The 18,635-nt window shown below is 46.1% G+C and overlaps 1 protein-coding gene across 3 annotated transcripts in view; it reads right to left on the bottom strand.

The window, feature by feature from the left end:
* Positions 1-1,553: 1,553 nt before the first annotated feature.
* The window catches only part of LOC139545273 (transforming acidic coiled-coil-containing protein 1-like), a 33,801-nt gene continuing 16,719 nt past the window's right edge, over positions 1,554-18,635 (bottom strand). Inside the window, exons 1-14 of one of the 3 annotated variants that reach the window (XM_071352876.1) lie at positions 17,637-18,624; positions 15,068-15,159; positions 11,835-12,243; positions 11,519-11,554; positions 10,619-10,679; positions 10,107-10,191; positions 9,328-9,380; positions 5,379-5,516; positions 5,207-5,283; positions 5,016-5,059; positions 4,740-4,900; positions 4,528-4,634; positions 4,301-4,421; positions 1,554-3,267 (exon numbers count right to left, since the gene is read on the bottom strand). In XM_071352876.1, coding sequence (XP_071208977.1) covers positions 3,199-3,267; positions 4,301-4,421; positions 4,528-4,634; positions 4,740-4,900; positions 5,016-5,059; positions 5,207-5,283; positions 5,379-5,516; positions 9,328-9,380; positions 10,107-10,191; positions 10,619-10,679; positions 11,519-11,554; positions 11,835-12,243; positions 15,068-15,159; positions 17,637-17,758 — 1,575 coding nt within the window. In that variant the 5' untranslated portion in view covers positions 17,759-18,624 and the 3' untranslated portion in view covers positions 1,554-3,198. Of the gene's footprint in view, positions 3,268-4,300; positions 4,422-4,527; positions 4,635-4,739; positions 4,901-5,015; positions 5,060-5,206; positions 5,284-5,378; positions 5,517-9,327; positions 9,381-10,106; positions 10,192-10,618; positions 10,680-11,518; positions 11,555-11,834; positions 12,244-15,067; positions 15,160-17,636; positions 18,625-18,635 lie in introns of those variants that run through there. The other 2 variants (XM_071352878.1, XM_071352877.1) reach the window with 2 other exon arrangements.

The following is an 18,635-nucleotide window of genomic DNA, read 5'->3' as shown; positions in this document are numbered from 1 at the left end:
GAGACTTACTGTGGCAGGCCAGGCATACCAACATCAGCAGAGCCAGGACAGTCTTCATAGTGCTGGATGGACGGTGTGTGTATCAGTGTACGTTTGGGAGTCCAGTGCAGTAGTGGGAGCAGAGAAGAGGTAAATGCAGAGGAGAGAAAAGAGAAGGGGTGGGGGTGTCTTGGGGCATTAACATCTTAGCCCTAATCCCTATCATCCCTGCACACCCAGCGCCCTCTATTCGTGTGTTATTGGACTTACCCAGGGTAGTTTTGACAGGGTCAGGTAAACTCTCAATGCTGGTGTCTGTACTGTACTCATTCACTCAAATACACCAATACACACACAACCTGTGTTGGCTAAGTGATCAGTGAAATAGTACAACCACACTGGGTTGTCACAAACCGTTCTCACCAACTACAGGGAAATTCAACTTCAAAATGTGTCACTCGCATGCGGTTGCCCTCTTACTCAAGGTCAGAGCCTCATAACATCCATTTAGCAATGTGTGTGTTTCTGTGAGTGTGTTAGAGGACATTAGTGTTGTGTCAGCTGAACACTGTTCCCTGTTCAGCTGCTAGCCCGGGGCAAGGTTACAGTTCACTCTGGCAGAGAGAAGATGGCAGAGACTGAACATTCAGTAAAGTCAGTGATTGTGAGTGTGCTATGTAGCTGTGATGTCAGACCCAACTTGTGTAGCTGTGATGTCAGACCCAACCTGTGTAGCTGTGATGTCAGACCCAACCTGTGATGTCAGACCCAACCTGTGTAGCTGTGATATCAGACCCAACCTGTGATGTCAGACCCAACCTGTGTAGCTGTGATATCAGATCCAACCTGTGATGTCAGACCCTACCTGTGTAGCTGTGATGTCAGGCCCAACCTGTGTAGCTGTGATGTCAGACCCAACCTGTGTAGCTGTGATGTCAGACCCAACCTGTGATGTCAGACCCAACCTGTGTAGCTGTGATGTCAGACCCAACCTGTGTAGCTGTGATGTCAGACCCAACCTGTGTAGCTGTGATATCAGACCCAACCTGTGATGTCAGACCCAACCTGTGTAGCTGTGATATCAGATCCAACCTGTGATGTCAGACCCTACCTGTGTAGCTGTGATATCAGATCCAAACTGTGTAGCTGTGATGTCAGACCCAACCTGTGTAGCTGTGATGTCAGACCCAACCTGTGTAGCTGTGATGTCAGACCCAACCTGTGTAGCTGTGATGTCAGACCCAACCTGTGATGTCAGACCCAACCTGTGTAGCTGTGATGTCAGACCCAACCTGTGTAGCTGTGATGTCAGACCCAACCTGTGTAGCTGTGATGTCAGACCCAACCTGTGTAGCTGTGATGTCAGACCCAACCTGTGATGTCAGATCCAACCTGTGTAGCTGTGATATCAGATCCAACGTGATGTCAGACCCTACCTGTGTAGCTGTGATATCAGATCCAACCTGTGTAGCTGTGATGTCAGACCCAACCTGTGTAGCTGTGATGTCAGACCCAACCTGTGTAGCTGTGAACAGAGAAAGCCATGAGAACACAGAAGCGATGAGAACACAGTCCCTTATTACTACAGTCATGTTTACTCAGCACACACACTGCACATATTAGTCAACATAGTCTTTACAGTACAAGTCAGTACAGCTGAATGCTTCTTATTCACTTTACACATTTTAATGACAATGCAAAAAGGGATCATCGGTGATGTACAAACTGTTAAAAACAATATTATCTAAAGAAACTTTCAATGAAGCTTCAACTTCAGTATGGCACAAAGATGTGTATTATAGACACTGGCACATGTATGTATGTCTACGTGGTGTTTCACTGCATGCATGCATGTGTGTTATATTGTTTAACTATGTCATCCACAGTGCAGTGTGGCGGAGGGGGAACTAGTGAGCCGGTGTGAAACTCTCCACTGTTGAAGAGTATTTAACAGAACCAGGTTAGCTGAGAACAGTGAAGCAGTGAACAGTGAATATGAGAAACACACTGTAACTTTCTATGCCACTAACTAGGTGCAGTAAAACACAGTGAATCCATCCCAAATGGCACCCTATTCCCTATATAGTGCTCTACCTTAGACCAGAGCCCTATTCCCTATATAGTGCTCTACCTTTGAGCAGGGCTCATGGGAGCTCACATAATCCCTGAACAGTTCTCTCTACCTCCATGCCGTAACGTTTCATACCCAAATACTACAGGTGCATATCCATGGCCACAGGAGATGTTAAACATTTCTGATTTTGAAAAACCAAATCAAACACTCTCCCAGTTAACGGCATTTGTTTGTACATATACAAATATATAGTCTTTGTATTAACTTCACCATATCCAGTTTTCCACTTACTGAGTATACGACCCTCTGCTCCACCCCTCTGGCATGAGAAAGAGACTAACCAGGTATAGCTTAGGACAGTGGGAAACCCTCCCTTCCCCTGTGCAGTTGTGCTGAAGTCGTACAGAACACACAGTCACTGTACAGCTCCTCTTCCTCTGCTAACACAACGCCTCATATACAGACAGAAGAAAAACTTTATTTCCCAGGACAACCCTCCCACCCCACCCCTATCTATAGTAGTGCATCCTACTCCCACATCTCCCCCCTCCCTATAATAGTGCAGTTATACAAAGGGGTCAAACATAGCTCACCCCTGACCCCTGACTGTCCTGGAGCCTACCGAGTGTCTACCTGGTCCTGCCCTAGTCTCCTAGTGTTCAGAATAAATACCATATGTACAGTACCATATGTACAGTACATCTCAGCCAGGGTGTTTTGTAAGTGTGGGGTTTATGTGCATAATATATTAATAAATGCTTAACAAAATGTTATCCTAAGTTAAATAGGCACAAACCTATGCAATGCCAAGACAGCACATTATATTGTGTTTATGTTACAGTCCAGAAAGACAAACGGGTGTGGGGTCTTGCGTGGTAAATAATGACCAAGCCAAAAAGGTGAGTCCACATGTACATAACACAGGCTCAAATTACACCCTATTCTCCAAATACTGCACTAATGTTGACTAAGAGAAATGGGTTATCGTATGACATTTGACCAGTACAGCAGCACTAGGTGCAGGCGCCCTGTGGGGAAATAGAGCTGCTCATTGGCTGGATGCATGCACAGGAGTACACTATAGGTTGTAGGCAGGGTTGGCTTGGTGGGTCAAGATTGGTCGATTCGGAAGTATGGAATCTCTCTCAGTCTGTTCTGCCCATCTTTGCGATGAGCTCATCACAGATCTTGGTGAGCTCCTCGATCTCCTCGGTCTGTGAATAGACAGAAGACCACGTCAAGGAGACTGGTGATTCAGGACTTAGGCCTGGAGTTTTTCCTGTTCAGGTCACCTAGTCAGCAAAAAGCGTTGTGCATTACCTTTTGTTGCAGGGTTAGCATTAGCATGTAGCGTTAGGGTTGTGTGCATGGAGACAGCGGACTCTCGTGCCCAAAAGGCGGTTTTAGTGAAAGTCACCCAGTAAAATACTACTTGAGTAAAAGTCTAAAAGTATTTGGTTTTAAATATACTTAAGTATCAAAAGTAAATGTAATTGCTAAAATATACTTAAGTATCAAAAGTATAAATCATTTCAAATTCCTTATATAAAGCAAACCAAACGGCATCATTTTCTTTCATTTACGGATAGCCAGGGGCATCCTCCAACACTCAGACATAATTTACAAACGAAGCATGTGTTTAGTGAGTCTGCCAGATCAGAGGCAGTAGGGATTACCAGGTATGTTCTCTTGATAAGTGTGTGAATTAGGCAATTTTCCTGTCCTGCTAATAATTCAAAATGTAACGAGTACAAAAAGTACATCATTTTCTTTAGGATGTAGGGCAGAAAAGTTGTCAAAAATATGAATAGTAAAGTCCAGATACCCCAAATAACTACTTGAAAGTACTACTTAAGTATTTTTACTTATACCACTGGGGTTAAGGAATGATCACATAATTCCATCCAGTTCATCAGAAGGGATCAGCCAATGAATTATACTCGTGAGCAAACATTCCATTACTGCATGTGGCAGTAAATCGCCAACCTTGGCTTATACCTGTTCAAACACACTCCAGGTGGCAGTATGCACTCTTTCTGTTTGTTTACCAACTCATAGAAGTAGAAGAAGAACATTGACTACTTCGGAATGGAGATGGCCTCAATGGCGCTGCCCATGCTCTCACAGATGCCATAATGGTATAGATACAGTGTTGCATCCTCTAACTATCTCTATGGTTGTGTGCTACCTTCTGCTATAGGTCTAGCAGTGGGCGTTAGCATGTAGCTAGGTAATGTTAGCCCTTACCTTTTGCTGCAGAGCTTTCTCCAGAGACTCTACCCTCATCTGCTCCTTCCTCAGGCTGGCGGTCAGAGCAACACTCTCGGAGCTGGCCTTGCTGCGTACCTGGGCTATGTCCTCATTAGCCCTGAAGGGAATAGTAGAGGTTGGTAGTTACTGATAGAGTCCTCTGTGTGTGTGTGTGTGTGTGTGTGTGTGTGTGTGTGTGTGTGTGTGTGTGTGTGTAATCATACTTGTCTAGTTTCTCCTCGGCGTGGAGTTTGAGGGTCTGGTATCTCTGCTCCTCCTGCTTGACTCTGGCCAGATACTCCTGAGCACACTTCTTCAACACCTCCTCATTCTACACGCACATAATAGTAAAACCACAATGTTACACATAACTAATATATGAGCTCAAAGACTAATCGTAGTAAGGTCAGACTATTCTTGAACTCTGACCCCTAACCTTCTTAAAGCCGTCCAGGGTGCTCTTCATGTTCTCGTAGCGGCGGAACATACCGGACAGCGAACGCTCTACTGAGTTCAGGTCTGTTAGCGCCGACTCCTTCTCCATGCTTACTGCCTGCAAAGACTTCTGGGAGCTCATGGTGTTGCGCTGTTCGTCCTCTGACAGAGAGAGAGGTCACACAGACAGGTCATTTTATGATTCTGTGCATCGAGGCCACCACAACATTTATGTAGAGGAATGTTTGAAGAGGTTTGGTTGACCTAAGCCACTCACCAATCATCTGGGCGATGGTCTTCTCATACTCTGCCACTATCTTTCTGTGAGAGAGGAATGACTACTGATGAATCTTGATTAGCTAACACTCAGTCTGTTCACTGCTCAGCACACATCACGTCATTACTAGCCTCACAGTACAGTTGAGGTGAATGGTAACAGAATGGTACATGTGAATTGGCCTACAGTACCTCATCTCCATGACTTCCTGTCTGCTGTCCTCATACTTCCTCCTCCAGTCATTGGTCTCCATCTCCTTAGTGATGATCTGGCACAGGAGACAGTTATTACCATGTTACCCTGTGTGTGTGTGTGTGTGTGTGTGTACACGTGTGTACACGTGTGGTCTGTTGTTTAACTTACCTCCCCTCTGATGAGAGTGAGAACAGCCGTCTTCTCTGCCTCGCTGATGCAAATCGAGTCTAGAACCTCACTTCCTGTCTTCTTCTGCATGTCACTTCCTCCCAGCTTGGCGTTCTTCAGCTGGCAGGTGTCCTCATACTGCAAAAACATAGGTGTCAACAACATAGCTCGGGCAGTAGGAGGCTCTCATCAATTTACAGTTGAAGTCGGAAGTTTACATACACTTAGTTTGGAGTCATAAAATTCATTTTTCAACCACTCCACAAATTTCTTGTTAACAAACTATAGTTTTGGCAAGTCGATTAGGACATCTACTTTGTGCATGACACAAGTAATTTTTCCAACAATTGTTTACAGACAGATTAGTTCACTTACAGTGAATTATATCACAATTCCATTGGCTCAGAAGTTAATTAACATACACTAAGTTGACTGTGCCTTCAAACAGCTTGCAAAATTCCACAAAATGATGTCATGGCTTTATAAGATTCTGATAGGCTAATTGACATAATTTGAGTCAATTGGAGGTGTACCTGTGGATGTATTTCAAGGCCTACCTTCACACTCAGTGCCTCTTTGCTTGACATCATGGGAAAATCAAAAGAAATCAGCAAAGACTTCAGAAAAAATATTGTAGACCTCCACAAGTCTGGTTCATCCTTGGGAGCAATTTCCAAACGCCTGAGGGTACCACATTCATCTGTACAAACAATAGTACGCAAGTATAAACACCATGGGACTCTGCAGCTGTCATACCGCTCGGGAAGGAGACGCGTTCTGTCTCCTAGAGATGAACGTACTTTGGTGCGAAAAGTGCAAATCAATCCCAGAACAACAACCAAGGACCTTGTGAAGATGCTGGAGGAAACAGGTACAAAAGTATCTACATCCACAGTAAAACGAGTCCTATATCGACATAACCTGAAAGGCCGCTCAGCAAGGAAGAAGCCACTGCTCTAAAAACCACCGGTTTGTAACTGCACATGAGGACAAAGATCGTACTATTTGGAGAAATGTCCTCTGGTCTGATGAAACAAAAATTTAATTGTTTGGCCATAATGACCATCGTTATGTTTGGAGGAAAAAGGGGGTCGCTTGCAAGCTGAAGAACACCATCCCAACCGTGAAGCACGGGGGTGGCAGCATCATGTTGTGGGGGTGCTTTGCTGTAGGAGGGACTGGTGCACTTCACAAAATAGATGGCATCATGAGGATGGAAAATTATGTGGATATATTGAAGCAACATCTCAAGATATCAGTCAGGAAGTTAAAGCTTGGTTGCAAATAGGTCTTCCAATTTGACAATGACCCCAAGCATACTTCCAAAGTTGTGGCAAAATGGCTTAAGGACAACAAGGTCAAGGTATTGGAGTGGCCATCACAAAGCACTGACCTCGTTCCTATAGAACATTTGTGGGCAGAACTGAAAAAGCTTGTGGAAGGCTACCCGAAAAGTTTGACCCAAGTTAAACAATTTAAAGGCAATCCTACCAAATACTAATTGAGTGTATGTAAACTTCTGACCCACTGGAAATGTGATGAAAGAAATAAAAGCTGAAATAATTATTCTATTATTCTGACATTTTCACATTCTTAAAATAAAGTGGTGATCCTAACTGACCTAAGACAGGGATTTCTTACCAGGATTAAATGTCAGGAATTGTGAAAAACTGAGTTTAGATGTATTTGGCTAAGGTGTATGTAAACTTCCGACTTCTGTATATGCAGATGATACAGTCTTATACTCAGCTGCCCCTCCCTGGATTTTGTGTTAAATGCTCTACAACAAAGCTTTCTTAGTGTCCAACAAGCTTTCTCTACCCTTAACCTTGTTCTGAACACCTCCAAAACAAAGGTCATGTGGTTTGGTAAGAAGAATGCCCCTCTCCCCACAGGTGTGATTACTACCTCAGAGGGTTTAGAGCTTGAGGTAGTCACCTCATACAAGTACTTGGGAGTATGGCTAGATGGTACACTGTCCTTCTCTCAGCACATATCAAAGCTGCAGGTTAAAGTTAAATCTAGACTTGGTTTCCTCCATTGTAATCGCTCCTCTTTCACCCCAGCTGCCAAACTAACCCTGATTCAGATGACCATTCTACCCATGCTAGATTACGGAGACATAATTTATAGATCAGCAGGTAAGGGTGCTCTCGAGCGGCTAGATGTTCTTTACCATTCAGCCATCAGATTTGCCACCAATGCTCCTTATAGGACACATCACTGCACTCTATACTCCTCTGTAAACTGGTCATCTCTGTATACCCGTCGCGAGACCCACTGGTTGATGCTTATTTATAAAACCCTCTTAGGCCTCACTCCCCCCATCTGAGATATCTATCGCAGCCCTCATCCTCCATATACAACACCCGTTCTGCCAGTCACATTCTGTTAAAGGTCCCCAAAGCACACACATCCCTGGGTCGCTCATCTTCTCAGTTCGCTGCAGCTAGCGACTGGAACGAGCGGCAACAAACACTCAAACTGGACAGTTTTATCTCTTCATTCAAAGACTCAATCATGGAAACTCTTCCTGACAGTTGTGGCTGCTTTGTGTGATGCATTGTTCTCTCTACCTTATTGCCCTTTGTGCTGTTGTCGGTGCCCATTAATGTTTGTACCATGTTTTGTGTCGCTACCATGTTGTGTTGCCACCATGCTGTGTTGTCATGTGTTGCTGCCTTAGGTCTCTCTTTATGTAGTGTTGTGTTCTCTCTTCGTGATGTGTGTTTTGTCCTATATTTATATATTTTTAATCCCAGCCCTGTCCCCGCAGGAGGCCTTTTGCCTTTTGGTAGGCCGTCATTGTAAATAAGAATAAAATAAAGAGCAGGAGAGGAGTTCCATAAATTCCTGACTGGATGTTAGATTAAAGTGACCCTAATCCTGATTTAGTCACAATGTCAGTGTGATTTGTAGCATGGGTGTGGCAGGTTCAAACGGTTTATAGGTCATTTCCATCTGCATGTTCCACTCAATAATAAACTGATTATAGTACAATGCAGTATAGTGTTTATTGGAGGGTTGTGGTGATATTCTCATCTCCTCCATCCAGAACTGTACAAAGACATCTCTGTATTGGCCCTGCCTTCATCAGCCTGATGCACAGGAGCTCTGAGGCTGTTTACACAGGCAGCCCAATTCTGATCGTTTTTCCACTAATTGGTCCTTTGACCAATCACATCAGATATTTTTCAGAGCTCATCTGATTAGTCAATTAGTGAAAAAAAAAAACTGAATTGGGCTGCCTGTCTAAACACAGCCTGAGAGGGAGATGGTAGTTTGAAGTTGAGGTCTTGTTCCTCAGTGGCAGAGTTAAGGGTGGTTACTTCATCTCTTTCTCTCGCCCTACCCCTCAACCCTCACCCTCCTGTTGTCCTTCCCTGGATTATAACTCAGTCATATCCTAATCCTATGGGTCTGGTAATCTCAATCCCTCTATCACCTGATGAGCTGGAGATGATGACAGACTGAGGAGCTCGTGGTCAGTTCATGTACAGTGTGGGAGTAAAGCTACCATGGTACTGTACTGTAGTGGGCTACAGAGCACTGTTAGGCACCGGGTGGGTAGACCAATGAAGCCAGTCACCATCACCATCCCAGACAACCAGATACAATAGCACTAGCTCCTCAACATCACTGTCAACACAGCTCTAATCCACTGCATCTACTAGAAACATGATGATAATAATGATGGGTCAAGATCAGCTAGATGGGATGGTGATTAAGTAATTGACTAACTAAACTTGGTAACCCTCCTAACTACAGTGACATAATGTGTTCCGAGGACAGCATTCTAAACTACTGGCTCACTAATGTCTCCATCTAGTAGTCACCAGGGAGATCACATGATTTTGATTGAACCATCACTAGATCCTTGGTCTCTGAAGTGGGCCAAACTTTCTGTGGGCTAAATGTGACTGTTAACAAGGCATTTTGTGGTACTCACCATAGAACAGCAGTCTGACTCCTCTGATCTGCATGACACACTCAGTTCTGTCCCTGGGAGAGAAAATGAAATGTCACAAAAATATCTGTGTGAAATATCCCACACTGTATTCTCATAAGGAACTATTCTATTCTTACTCCAGTCACTGGGAGCTCCATGTGCTACTGCTGCTGCCTGACCAGAAGGGGGCAGTGTATGCCTGCAGCACAGAGGGCATGATGACACAATTCTGTCTCATAATAAACCTGTGAGTTGACAGAATCTACTGTATACATCTCCCCAGACTAGACAGAGAAGAACTGAACAGAGCAGAACTGAACAGAACAGCAGATTAGAACAGACAATAAGGCAAATTCAGCTCAACAGAACAGCGCTATAGTAGAAGTGTGTTACATGCAGCCTGAGGGACTATTGATCTGGTACAGTCTGTCTACTTCCTGTCACACTGCTGGGGTTCTGCTGTTGGGCTCATAAGCACACAGACCCACCAGTCATACATAACAGCAAGCTACATGACTCATATAGCCTACACTAGTGGTTGAGCTGAGGGAGGGGAGGGAGCCCAGATCAGAGCACAGGAACTTAGGAACACTCATACAGACTCCTTGGATCCAATTAAGCTTTTGTGGATGTTGACAATGAGTTACTAATTGATAACTGTTCCTGCGGGGCTCTATGAAAGACAACCATGACCTTCCCTGTGACATTGATTAACCAACACATGAGTTCACACAGACACTGATGTTTGGGGGTGTCTGATCCCCTCAACCCCCACTCACCGTTGTGATCTCTGTCTGCTCTGACTCCTGCTGTGCTGGCTAGCTTCTCCTCATCTGTGGCGTGGCCCTCGCCGTGGTCATCCTCCTACAGACAGACAGGGACATTTTCATCTGTTTAAGGGGGCAGTCTCCCTTTGCTCCCTGGTGCTGTGCCAGAGCAGGGCGGAGGTATACTGAGAGCTGAGGTAGAGTAGAGGACAGGGCGGAGGTATACTGATGGAATGGCTCAGTCTCTCAGAGAGGAATGCCCAGGTTAACCAGGGTCACGGTCAGATACACAGAGAAATTGCACCAGAGTGGAAAACACTAACACTACATTACACACACACACGCATGCATGCATGCATGCATGCATGCATATGTAATACAATGATAGCCAAGGACAGCAATATACACACATTTATCTGAAAAACATTATTTTAAACATAAATAAAGTTTGCTGTCTTTATGAGTAAAGGAGGCAAGTTAAGCATTTCCTGTTTGAGGAGCTGGTAAAGAACATGAACCCTTACCTGTCCGCAGGTGTTCTGTAATGGAGTCTGGTTGTCCAGCTTCTTCACTTTACAGGAGTTCCTGAAGACAAAAAGCACTGAGGTCAGAGCTACTGAGACCAATCCTAACGCTAACCCTACCCAGATCGTAGCTGACCCACCGACCGTGTGTGTGTGTGTGTGTGTGTGTGTGTGTGTGTGTGTGTGTGTGTGTGTGTGTGTGTGTGTGTGTGTGTGTGTGTGTGTGTGTGTGTGTGTGTGTGTGTGTGTGTGTGTGTGTGTGTGTGTGTGTGTGTGTGTGTGTGTGTGTGTGTCAGGGGAAGCAGCTAGACCTAAAGGTATAGGATTCCTGTGATGTGAGACTGAAACAATGTACTCTTACTGAGCATAGAGAGAGAGTACAGTAGGATAAAAGCAGAGAAAATAGAAGAGAAAGCAGGCTTTGAAATCAGCCCTCATTCTGTGCTCTCTCTGTTGCGTTGCTCTGTGCGTCTGCTGCTAAACTGCTCAATTGCAGCAGAAAGCAGATGACAGACTGTTGCCTAATAGAAATAAGAGCAGGGTCCCCAAACCACTGCACAGAGCATGACTATGCTTATACAGAGAGTATCTGTGAAATTGCTGTAGAGTATTATGAGGTCACCTCTCTCTTTTTCTCGGTATTGAGGTCAGGTAGATGATGTAATTGACTAGCCCCGCCTGGGAGAAACTGATGACTGCGACAACCTGAGACTGCAGTAGAGAGTGCGGGCCAGGGCTGCTCTCTGTAGGATTGTGGTGTAGGAGAACATGCATGGGGGGCAGGGAGAGGAACAGGCAGGGGGAGAGGTAGCTCAACTGGGCAGGGGGAGACACAGAGTCTGGGGATGTGGTTGAGGCCTAGTGGAGGGCCTACAGAGACATACAGTAAACAGTACTTACAGCGTCATACAGAGGAAACGGACCTGCTCAGCGGTCCTGATGCCACACAGATAGAGACTCAGAGACAGGTCAGGACAGAGTATGGGGGAGACAGGAGAGGGGGTGGGGGGAGAGCGGAGCGGAGGGGGGAAGATTGGTTGAGGAAGGGAGAGATAAGATCATGTGATTTTATGCTAAGTGGTCAGGCAGGGAACTGTACTGGTAGAGCCAGGATGGTTAGTTTGGTTCCTTAAACCAGAAGGGGAGGGTGTTAGGACTGAATGATAGGCAACACAAGATACTGTAAGATAAGATGTCTTATAAGAGTGTTACTCACGTGATGCCTGTGCTCTTCCTAGGTGACTGTTTGTCTGAGTCCTCTGGTCTGTCCATTTCAGGAGTCAGGCTGTTGAGGTGAGAGTTGATGTTGCCATTGGAGTCAGAGGTCATAGGAGCGAGATCATCAAACTCAGCGGGGACGGGGGGGTTGTGGACGGGGAGCGAGGGGGGATGTAGGGCGAGGGGCTGAGGCAGAGGGGACGGGGAGAGACCATCTTCTCCAGGTCTGGAGGTAAACATCAGGTTCAGGTTCTGGTCCAAACCTGCTCTGCTCTGGGAGGGGGAGGGGCTATTGAGGTTGTTCAGGGCATCCTGGACTTCCTGGAGGGAGGCGGGATAAACATCCTGATTGGAGTTCCTGTCCAGGAAGGCACAGGGCGTCACCTGTCCGTCATCTCTGGTGAGGGCTGCAGAGAGGAGAGGCAGAGTCAGTATCTCACGCTGGAGACAAGCAAGACAGCAACCTTTCTTCAAAAGTTTTTTTCAGGGACATAATTTTTTTGATTTCTCTGTATATTGTTTCAGATAATATACTACAGAAAGTGTACATCTCTCTCTCACACTCTCTTCACCAATCCCTCTATAGCTTATCTTTTCTCTAAAGCCTATTCCCTCTCTCTCCAAGCGGTAAATCTGCTGTCATGTTATCGAGAAAAGCATGACGTTTGTCCTCTTCCCTCTTTTGTGTGTGTGCGTGCGTGCATCTCTCTGTGTCTGTGTGTGTTAGTCTCTCTCCCTTAATGTGCTACAGATTTCCTGCCAGTGTTCTCTCCACCAAGGACATAGTGACCCTGGGCTGTAGAGCTCTTAGATGTGGCTGTGGGGCACTCTCCCATTCTCAGAAACATCTCTGCATTTAAAGTCTTGCTGTAAAACACATTCATAAAATGTGTGGGAGTGCTCCTCAGTCCCCAGTGCGCAGGGTGGAAAACATCTCTGGAATAGGATGGGGCATGGGTGTATGTATACCAAATGGCACCCTATTCCCTACATAGTGCACTATATAGGGTGACATTTGGGACACATTGTATCTCATCTTTAAACCCTACAGTGACTCAGACCACTGCAGCTCCACCGCCTCAGTTCATGGCTATTTAAAAGCATGTAAGGACTGAGGTATGTTTGAATATCCTCTCACTTCCTGTTAGAACACTCACAATGGCTCCTCACTTCTAGAATGCTAAGAATGGTACCTTACAATGGTCCCTGCGTCAACAAACACCTCGTCAACAGCAAACACTGATACACACACACACACACACACACACACACACACACACACACACACACACACACACACACGGCTATGGTCCTCTCCCTAAGGGCACAGTAATACAGTCATGGTTTGAGTGCATGTTCAGCCCAGGACCCTGTTGTGTTTAGGACAGCCTGCCATGCTGCTAACATGCTTCTGGGGGCTGGGGGCTGGGGCTGCTCATTCCAGTCTGGGCTGTGTTGACACTGCTGAGAGGGGCTCTAGCCCAGGCCCCTGTCAACCACATTTGAGGGGTTAGGCTCCAGAGAGAAGGCATCGCTGAGCAGTCCTGCCACTATGTCCTGCATGTCTCATTAACATTGGGATACATGCAGCTCTACAGACACAAGTCAGTGTCCTTGGGTTATTTTGTGTGTGTGTGTGTGTGTGGTGTGTCAGGGTTGCAGACTCATACTGCTGTACAGTGATCTCTCTGTTACAGAGAAATCCAGCAGATTTCAGGAACACAGAACAATGAGACTACACAGCCATCCACACACACACGCACACAGACACACACCCTTGTGATATTGCGCTCTCTTTCTCAGAGAGATAGGGTGTGTCAGATCATCTTTCAATTGTCCTTTCTCAGAGATATCAATAACATGTTACAGTTAAAATGCCCTCTATGGATGTGTAATACAGAGTCATTATGACAATCCCAAATGTATGCTCTGTCAGAACGAAGAAACGTTCCTTAACCCTAACTAACCAGAATTATCTGGGAGTAGAGCAGGACAACCTCACCCCTGCCCTTTAGAACAGGCCTCACACTGTAGCCTACACCAGCTTCTAAACATTTTAAAGAGATTCTCTTGTCATCTTTTGTCATCTTTTTAGCCAGTAGTTTGGCTCATGAGACAAAAATTGCGTTCTACGCCACATAAACGCAGATATGTGCACCACGTCATTGCTCTCTCTCTCGCTCTGCAGTGTGTGCATCTTGCTAGTAGTAATCCTGCTCATAGATTATGCATGTATGAACTACATACTGACACATCCAGCCCAACGTGGGACGTTTAAAAAATATCTACTAGTCTTTAACAGGGTACCACATTGATGAGAGGGAGAGAGAGTACTTAATATAGAATTCTATAGTAAACTGTAGTATACTGTAGAATACTATACTACACACTGTAGTATGCCTCGATCATGTGTAGTACTTACTATATAATGTTGTGGTATACTGTAGTAAATACTACAGTCTGCAAAAACACTACTGTAAATACTATAGTATATACTATTATTTTTCTTACTGCAGTACTTCTACTATAGTAAATAGTACAGTATATTACAGTAAAGTCCACAAAAACACTACAGTGAATACTATTGTATTCAACCATAGTATATGTTGATATCAGACATCTAGTGCTGTTGGTACCATGTAGATTGCTCCCTGAGGTGACGTAGTGAAGTAGACTGTTATTATTCCTCCAGATTGAATTGTCTCTCAGTGAATGTTTTATTTAGGGCACTAACCCAAATATACACAAGCAGCATGTGATTGGCTGCTGTTCTATAAGAGGAGGGGTTGTTATTGTCTACAGAGACAGAGATGTAGTACATTTGGATCATAAAATGCCATCTTCTGATTGCATTGTGTCTAGATATAGGATAATTAATCCAAAACGAAATCAACTAATCCGGTCCAAGACGCCACAGAGCAGGTCATTTTAAGATAACATTGTTTGTCTACAAACTCTACAATGGTCAACAACACATGATCTGTTTCATATGACCCGTGTGTGCTGTAGGTTTGGGGGATGTGTGTGTGTGTTTGTGTGTGTGTTAGAGGGGCACTCTCGTTTATGTTGTTGCCACTGACCCAAAAAATAGTTGTCTATATTGGTCTCTGTGGCATTACTGAGCAATAATAGACTAGCTTATGACCAGCGGCCATCCGTCAATTTTTTCCCTCTGAGCAGGGGGAGGGGTTTAACTGATGCATAGGTAGTGAGCTGAGGATGGAGTCTCACCTTTGTCGGCAGAGTTATCCAGCTGGGTCAGGTCATTCTGCAGACCTGGAGACTCTGCCACTGGAGTCTCAAAGTTTCCTTCTGAATCTGAACTAGAGAGACACAGCGAGAGATAGAGAGAGATTGATTACAGGTCAGTACACTCTGATCTATTTCCTTGGAACTTTCAGGACGTCTGGTGGAGTGAGGTCATATCCTCTCTATGATGTCATATCCTAGTGTACCACCTGCTGCTCGTAATGGCTCCTTCAACAGCCCGTCAATGGAGTTTATAAGGAGTGTCAGTCACAGTAAGAGAAGTAAAGGGGGAGGAAAGGGAAAGAGGGAGGAAGGGAGATGAACCCTGCCACCTGCATCCACTAGCCTCCTCCTCATCCTGCCAACGTGTCCTCAATACACAAGGACAGACTGTGTCGCAGTCTCTCGCTCCCTTCCACTTTCTCTCTCTCGGTCTCTTTCACTCTCACACACACACATAGAGTCTTGTATAGCTAACCTTGTGGACACACACACAATTCAGTCCCCATTCAAAATCCTATTTTCCCACCTCCCAGGCATTGCAGTGCTAGCTGTGCCACCAGAGACTCTGGGTTCGAGCCCAGGCTCTGTCGCAGCCGGCTACGACCGGGAGGTCCGTTGGGCGACGCACAATTGGCCCAGCATCGTCCGGGTTAGGGAGGGTTTGTCTGGTAGGGATATCCTTGTCTCATCGCGCACTAGCGACTCCTGTGGTGGGCCGGGCGCAGTAAACGCTAACCAGGTCGCCAGGTGCACGGTGTTTCCTCCGACACATTGGTGCGGCTGGCTTCCGGGTTGGATGCGCGCTGTGTTAAGAAGCAGTGCGGCTTGGTTGGGTTGTGTTTCGGAGGACGCATGGCTTTCGACCTTCGTCTCTCCCGAGCCCGTACGTAAGTTGTAGCGATGAGACAAGACAGTAACCACCACGAAATTGGGGAGAAAAAGGGGGTAAAAATAAATATATCCTATTTTACCTAACCTTAACCTGTACTCTAACACTAACACTAACCCTAGCTCCTAACCCTAAACCTAATTCTAACCTAACACTAATTCTAACCTTACTCCTAAACCCCCTAGGAATAGCATTTGACCTTGTGGAGACAAACAAAATGTCCCCAGTTGGTCAAATTTGGGTCTGTTTACTATTCTTGTGGGGACTTCTGGTCCCCACAAGAATAGTTAAACACGTCCACACACACACAGCTTGGAAATAAGTCTGGGCCTGGTGTCTGGGACCCAGAGACGGGTGTGTGTTTTCCCAGGCACTTAAATGCACATCAGACCGTCCACACACTAATGAAAAACAGCTCAGGGGAACAAAGACACAGGCTCCTGAAACACAGACAGTCAGCCCTCCCTCCCTCCCTCTCTCTCTATATATCACACACATCACATCTAAACCACACAGAGGTAATCCTTAAAAAACACACACACAAAGCAGGCCCAGACAATCAGTCCCAGCGATGGCCTCTACACTGCGATCTTGGACAGTTACTTGGAAACTAGAAACTGGCACAAAAAAATCCCACATCTTTAGAAAGCTCAACCTCCCTTCCCCCAATCCTCCTCCAACCTTCCCTAACCTTCCACCAACCCTCCTCCCACCAACCCTCCTACAACCTTCCCTAACCTTCCACCAACCCTCCTACAACCTTCCCTAACCTTCCCCCAACCCTCTTCCAACCTTCCCTAACCTTCCACCAACCCTCCTCCAACCTTCCCTAACCTTCCCCCAATCCTCCTCCAACCTTCCCTAACCTTCCACCAATCCTCCTCCAACCTTCCCTAACCTTCCACCAACCCTCTCCTCCTGGCCCTCTCTCACAGACAGACATATTATGAAAGCAGACAGATTATTTGTCGTCCCATAAGAAAGCAAACAGAGCTACAGTACCTACAAAAACAGTTTTACCAGAAGGAAGGAGGGGCTGTCTGGGTGTGTATGAGTGGTCACCTGCTTTTAGACATGACAACATTATCTAATCACGGTTACGCAGAGCGGCAGGAAAGGACAAGAGACCACGTCAAAACAACATCACATCTTTCTCTTTCTGACTCTCTTTCTCTCTGTCTTTTACTGCCTCTCTCGCTCTCTTTCTGCCTCTCTCCCTCTAGGTTTCTGCCTCTCCTTCCCTCTAGGTTTCTGCCTCTCCTTCCCTCTAGGTTTCTGCCTCTCCTTCCCTCTAGGTTTCTGCCTCTGCTTCCCTCTAGGTTTCTGCCTCTCCTTCCCTCTAGGTTTCTGCCTCTCCTTCCCTCTAGGTTTCTGCCTCTCCTTCCCTCTAGGTTTCTGCCTCTCCTTCCCTCTAGGTTTCTGCCTCTCTCTCCTTCCCTCTAGGTATCTGCCCTCTCCCTTCTCTCTTTCTCTCTCTCTCTGTCTGTATGAATAATAAAAGAAAATTCCCCCCAGTCATCCGGACAGGTAGATGCAGACACACAGTCAGTCTGCTGCTAATCTCTCTGCACTTGTACATACACAATGACTCTCCTCTACCTCGCTCGTGTGCCAGACAGGCATCACACACACACACATACACACCTGTAGCCTACTTACTTTCCCCCTTCATCCTTGGTTCTGGGCGCTCCGTCCTCCCCCTCCTCCTCCCCTCCTCCCCGTACAGCTGACCAGGTCCATTTGGCCCATTGGACCGGAGACAGCAGAGACCCCCAGGACATCTTTATTGAGACACACCAGGTCCACTACCACTCCTTTATACAGTACACAATCCTTTGGGTCCGGTTCCACCGCTCTGGCTCTGATGATACTCCTGGTTCTAGTTCTGGTACCTGATGGTTCTACAGTTCCATTGTCGGTTCTGCTACTCCCACACAGAGTCCAGTTCTCGTCTTCCGTGTGTGTTCTGGATCGGACTATTTTCTTAGTTCTGCTGCTCCTCTGTGCATCAGCATCAACACACCAGAGGAGAGGAGAGGAGCAGAAAGGAAAGGAGAGGGGGAGGAGGAGTGACTCACCACAGCGTATGTTTACCTCTCTCTCTTCTCCTTCTGTCTCGCTCTCTCTTTGAGCTGTTGTGTGTGTTCTTTCTCTTTGAGAGGATGTTGGTTTTATGGCATCTCTCGTTTCTCTCTTCTCTCTTCACTTCCTCCTCGTGCTCTAGTTTCCCAGCCTGCTCTTTTACATTGTTGATTTCCGGAACAAACTGTGACAGAGGCTGACAGTTCTGTGATGACGCAGTTGGTTTCTGACTCTGTCAGATTACAGATTAATGTAGCATCAGTAGCCTCTTCTCTTCTCCCTCTGCCTCTCTCGGTTTCTCTCTGCCTCTCTATCCTCCGCTGCAACTTTGAATGCTAGACCAGCGATCAGCTGGCTGCCAGACTGCTCCCTCCTCTTTCCGCTCCCCGCTCCCTCCCTCGTCTGCTCTCACTCCCACCCAAAGACAGTTTGCCTAGCCCTCCACCCCTTCCCCCATCTCTCAGGCTGTTCTATTGTGAAATGGAGAGAGGCATGTTGTGAGAGGAGGGAGAAGAGAGGGAGGGTAGAAGGAAGGGGGTTAGAGAAGGAAGGGAGCAAGTTTCCTGTTTCAAAAGA

The sequence above is a fragment of the Salvelinus alpinus genome, chromosome 19, assembly GCF_045679555.1.
Source record: "Salvelinus alpinus chromosome 19, SLU_Salpinus.1, whole genome shotgun sequence".
Lineage (NCBI taxonomy): Eukaryota > Metazoa > Chordata > Actinopteri > Salmoniformes > Salmonidae > Salvelinus > Salvelinus alpinus.
This window is presented reverse-complemented; position numbering and strand designations above follow the sequence as displayed.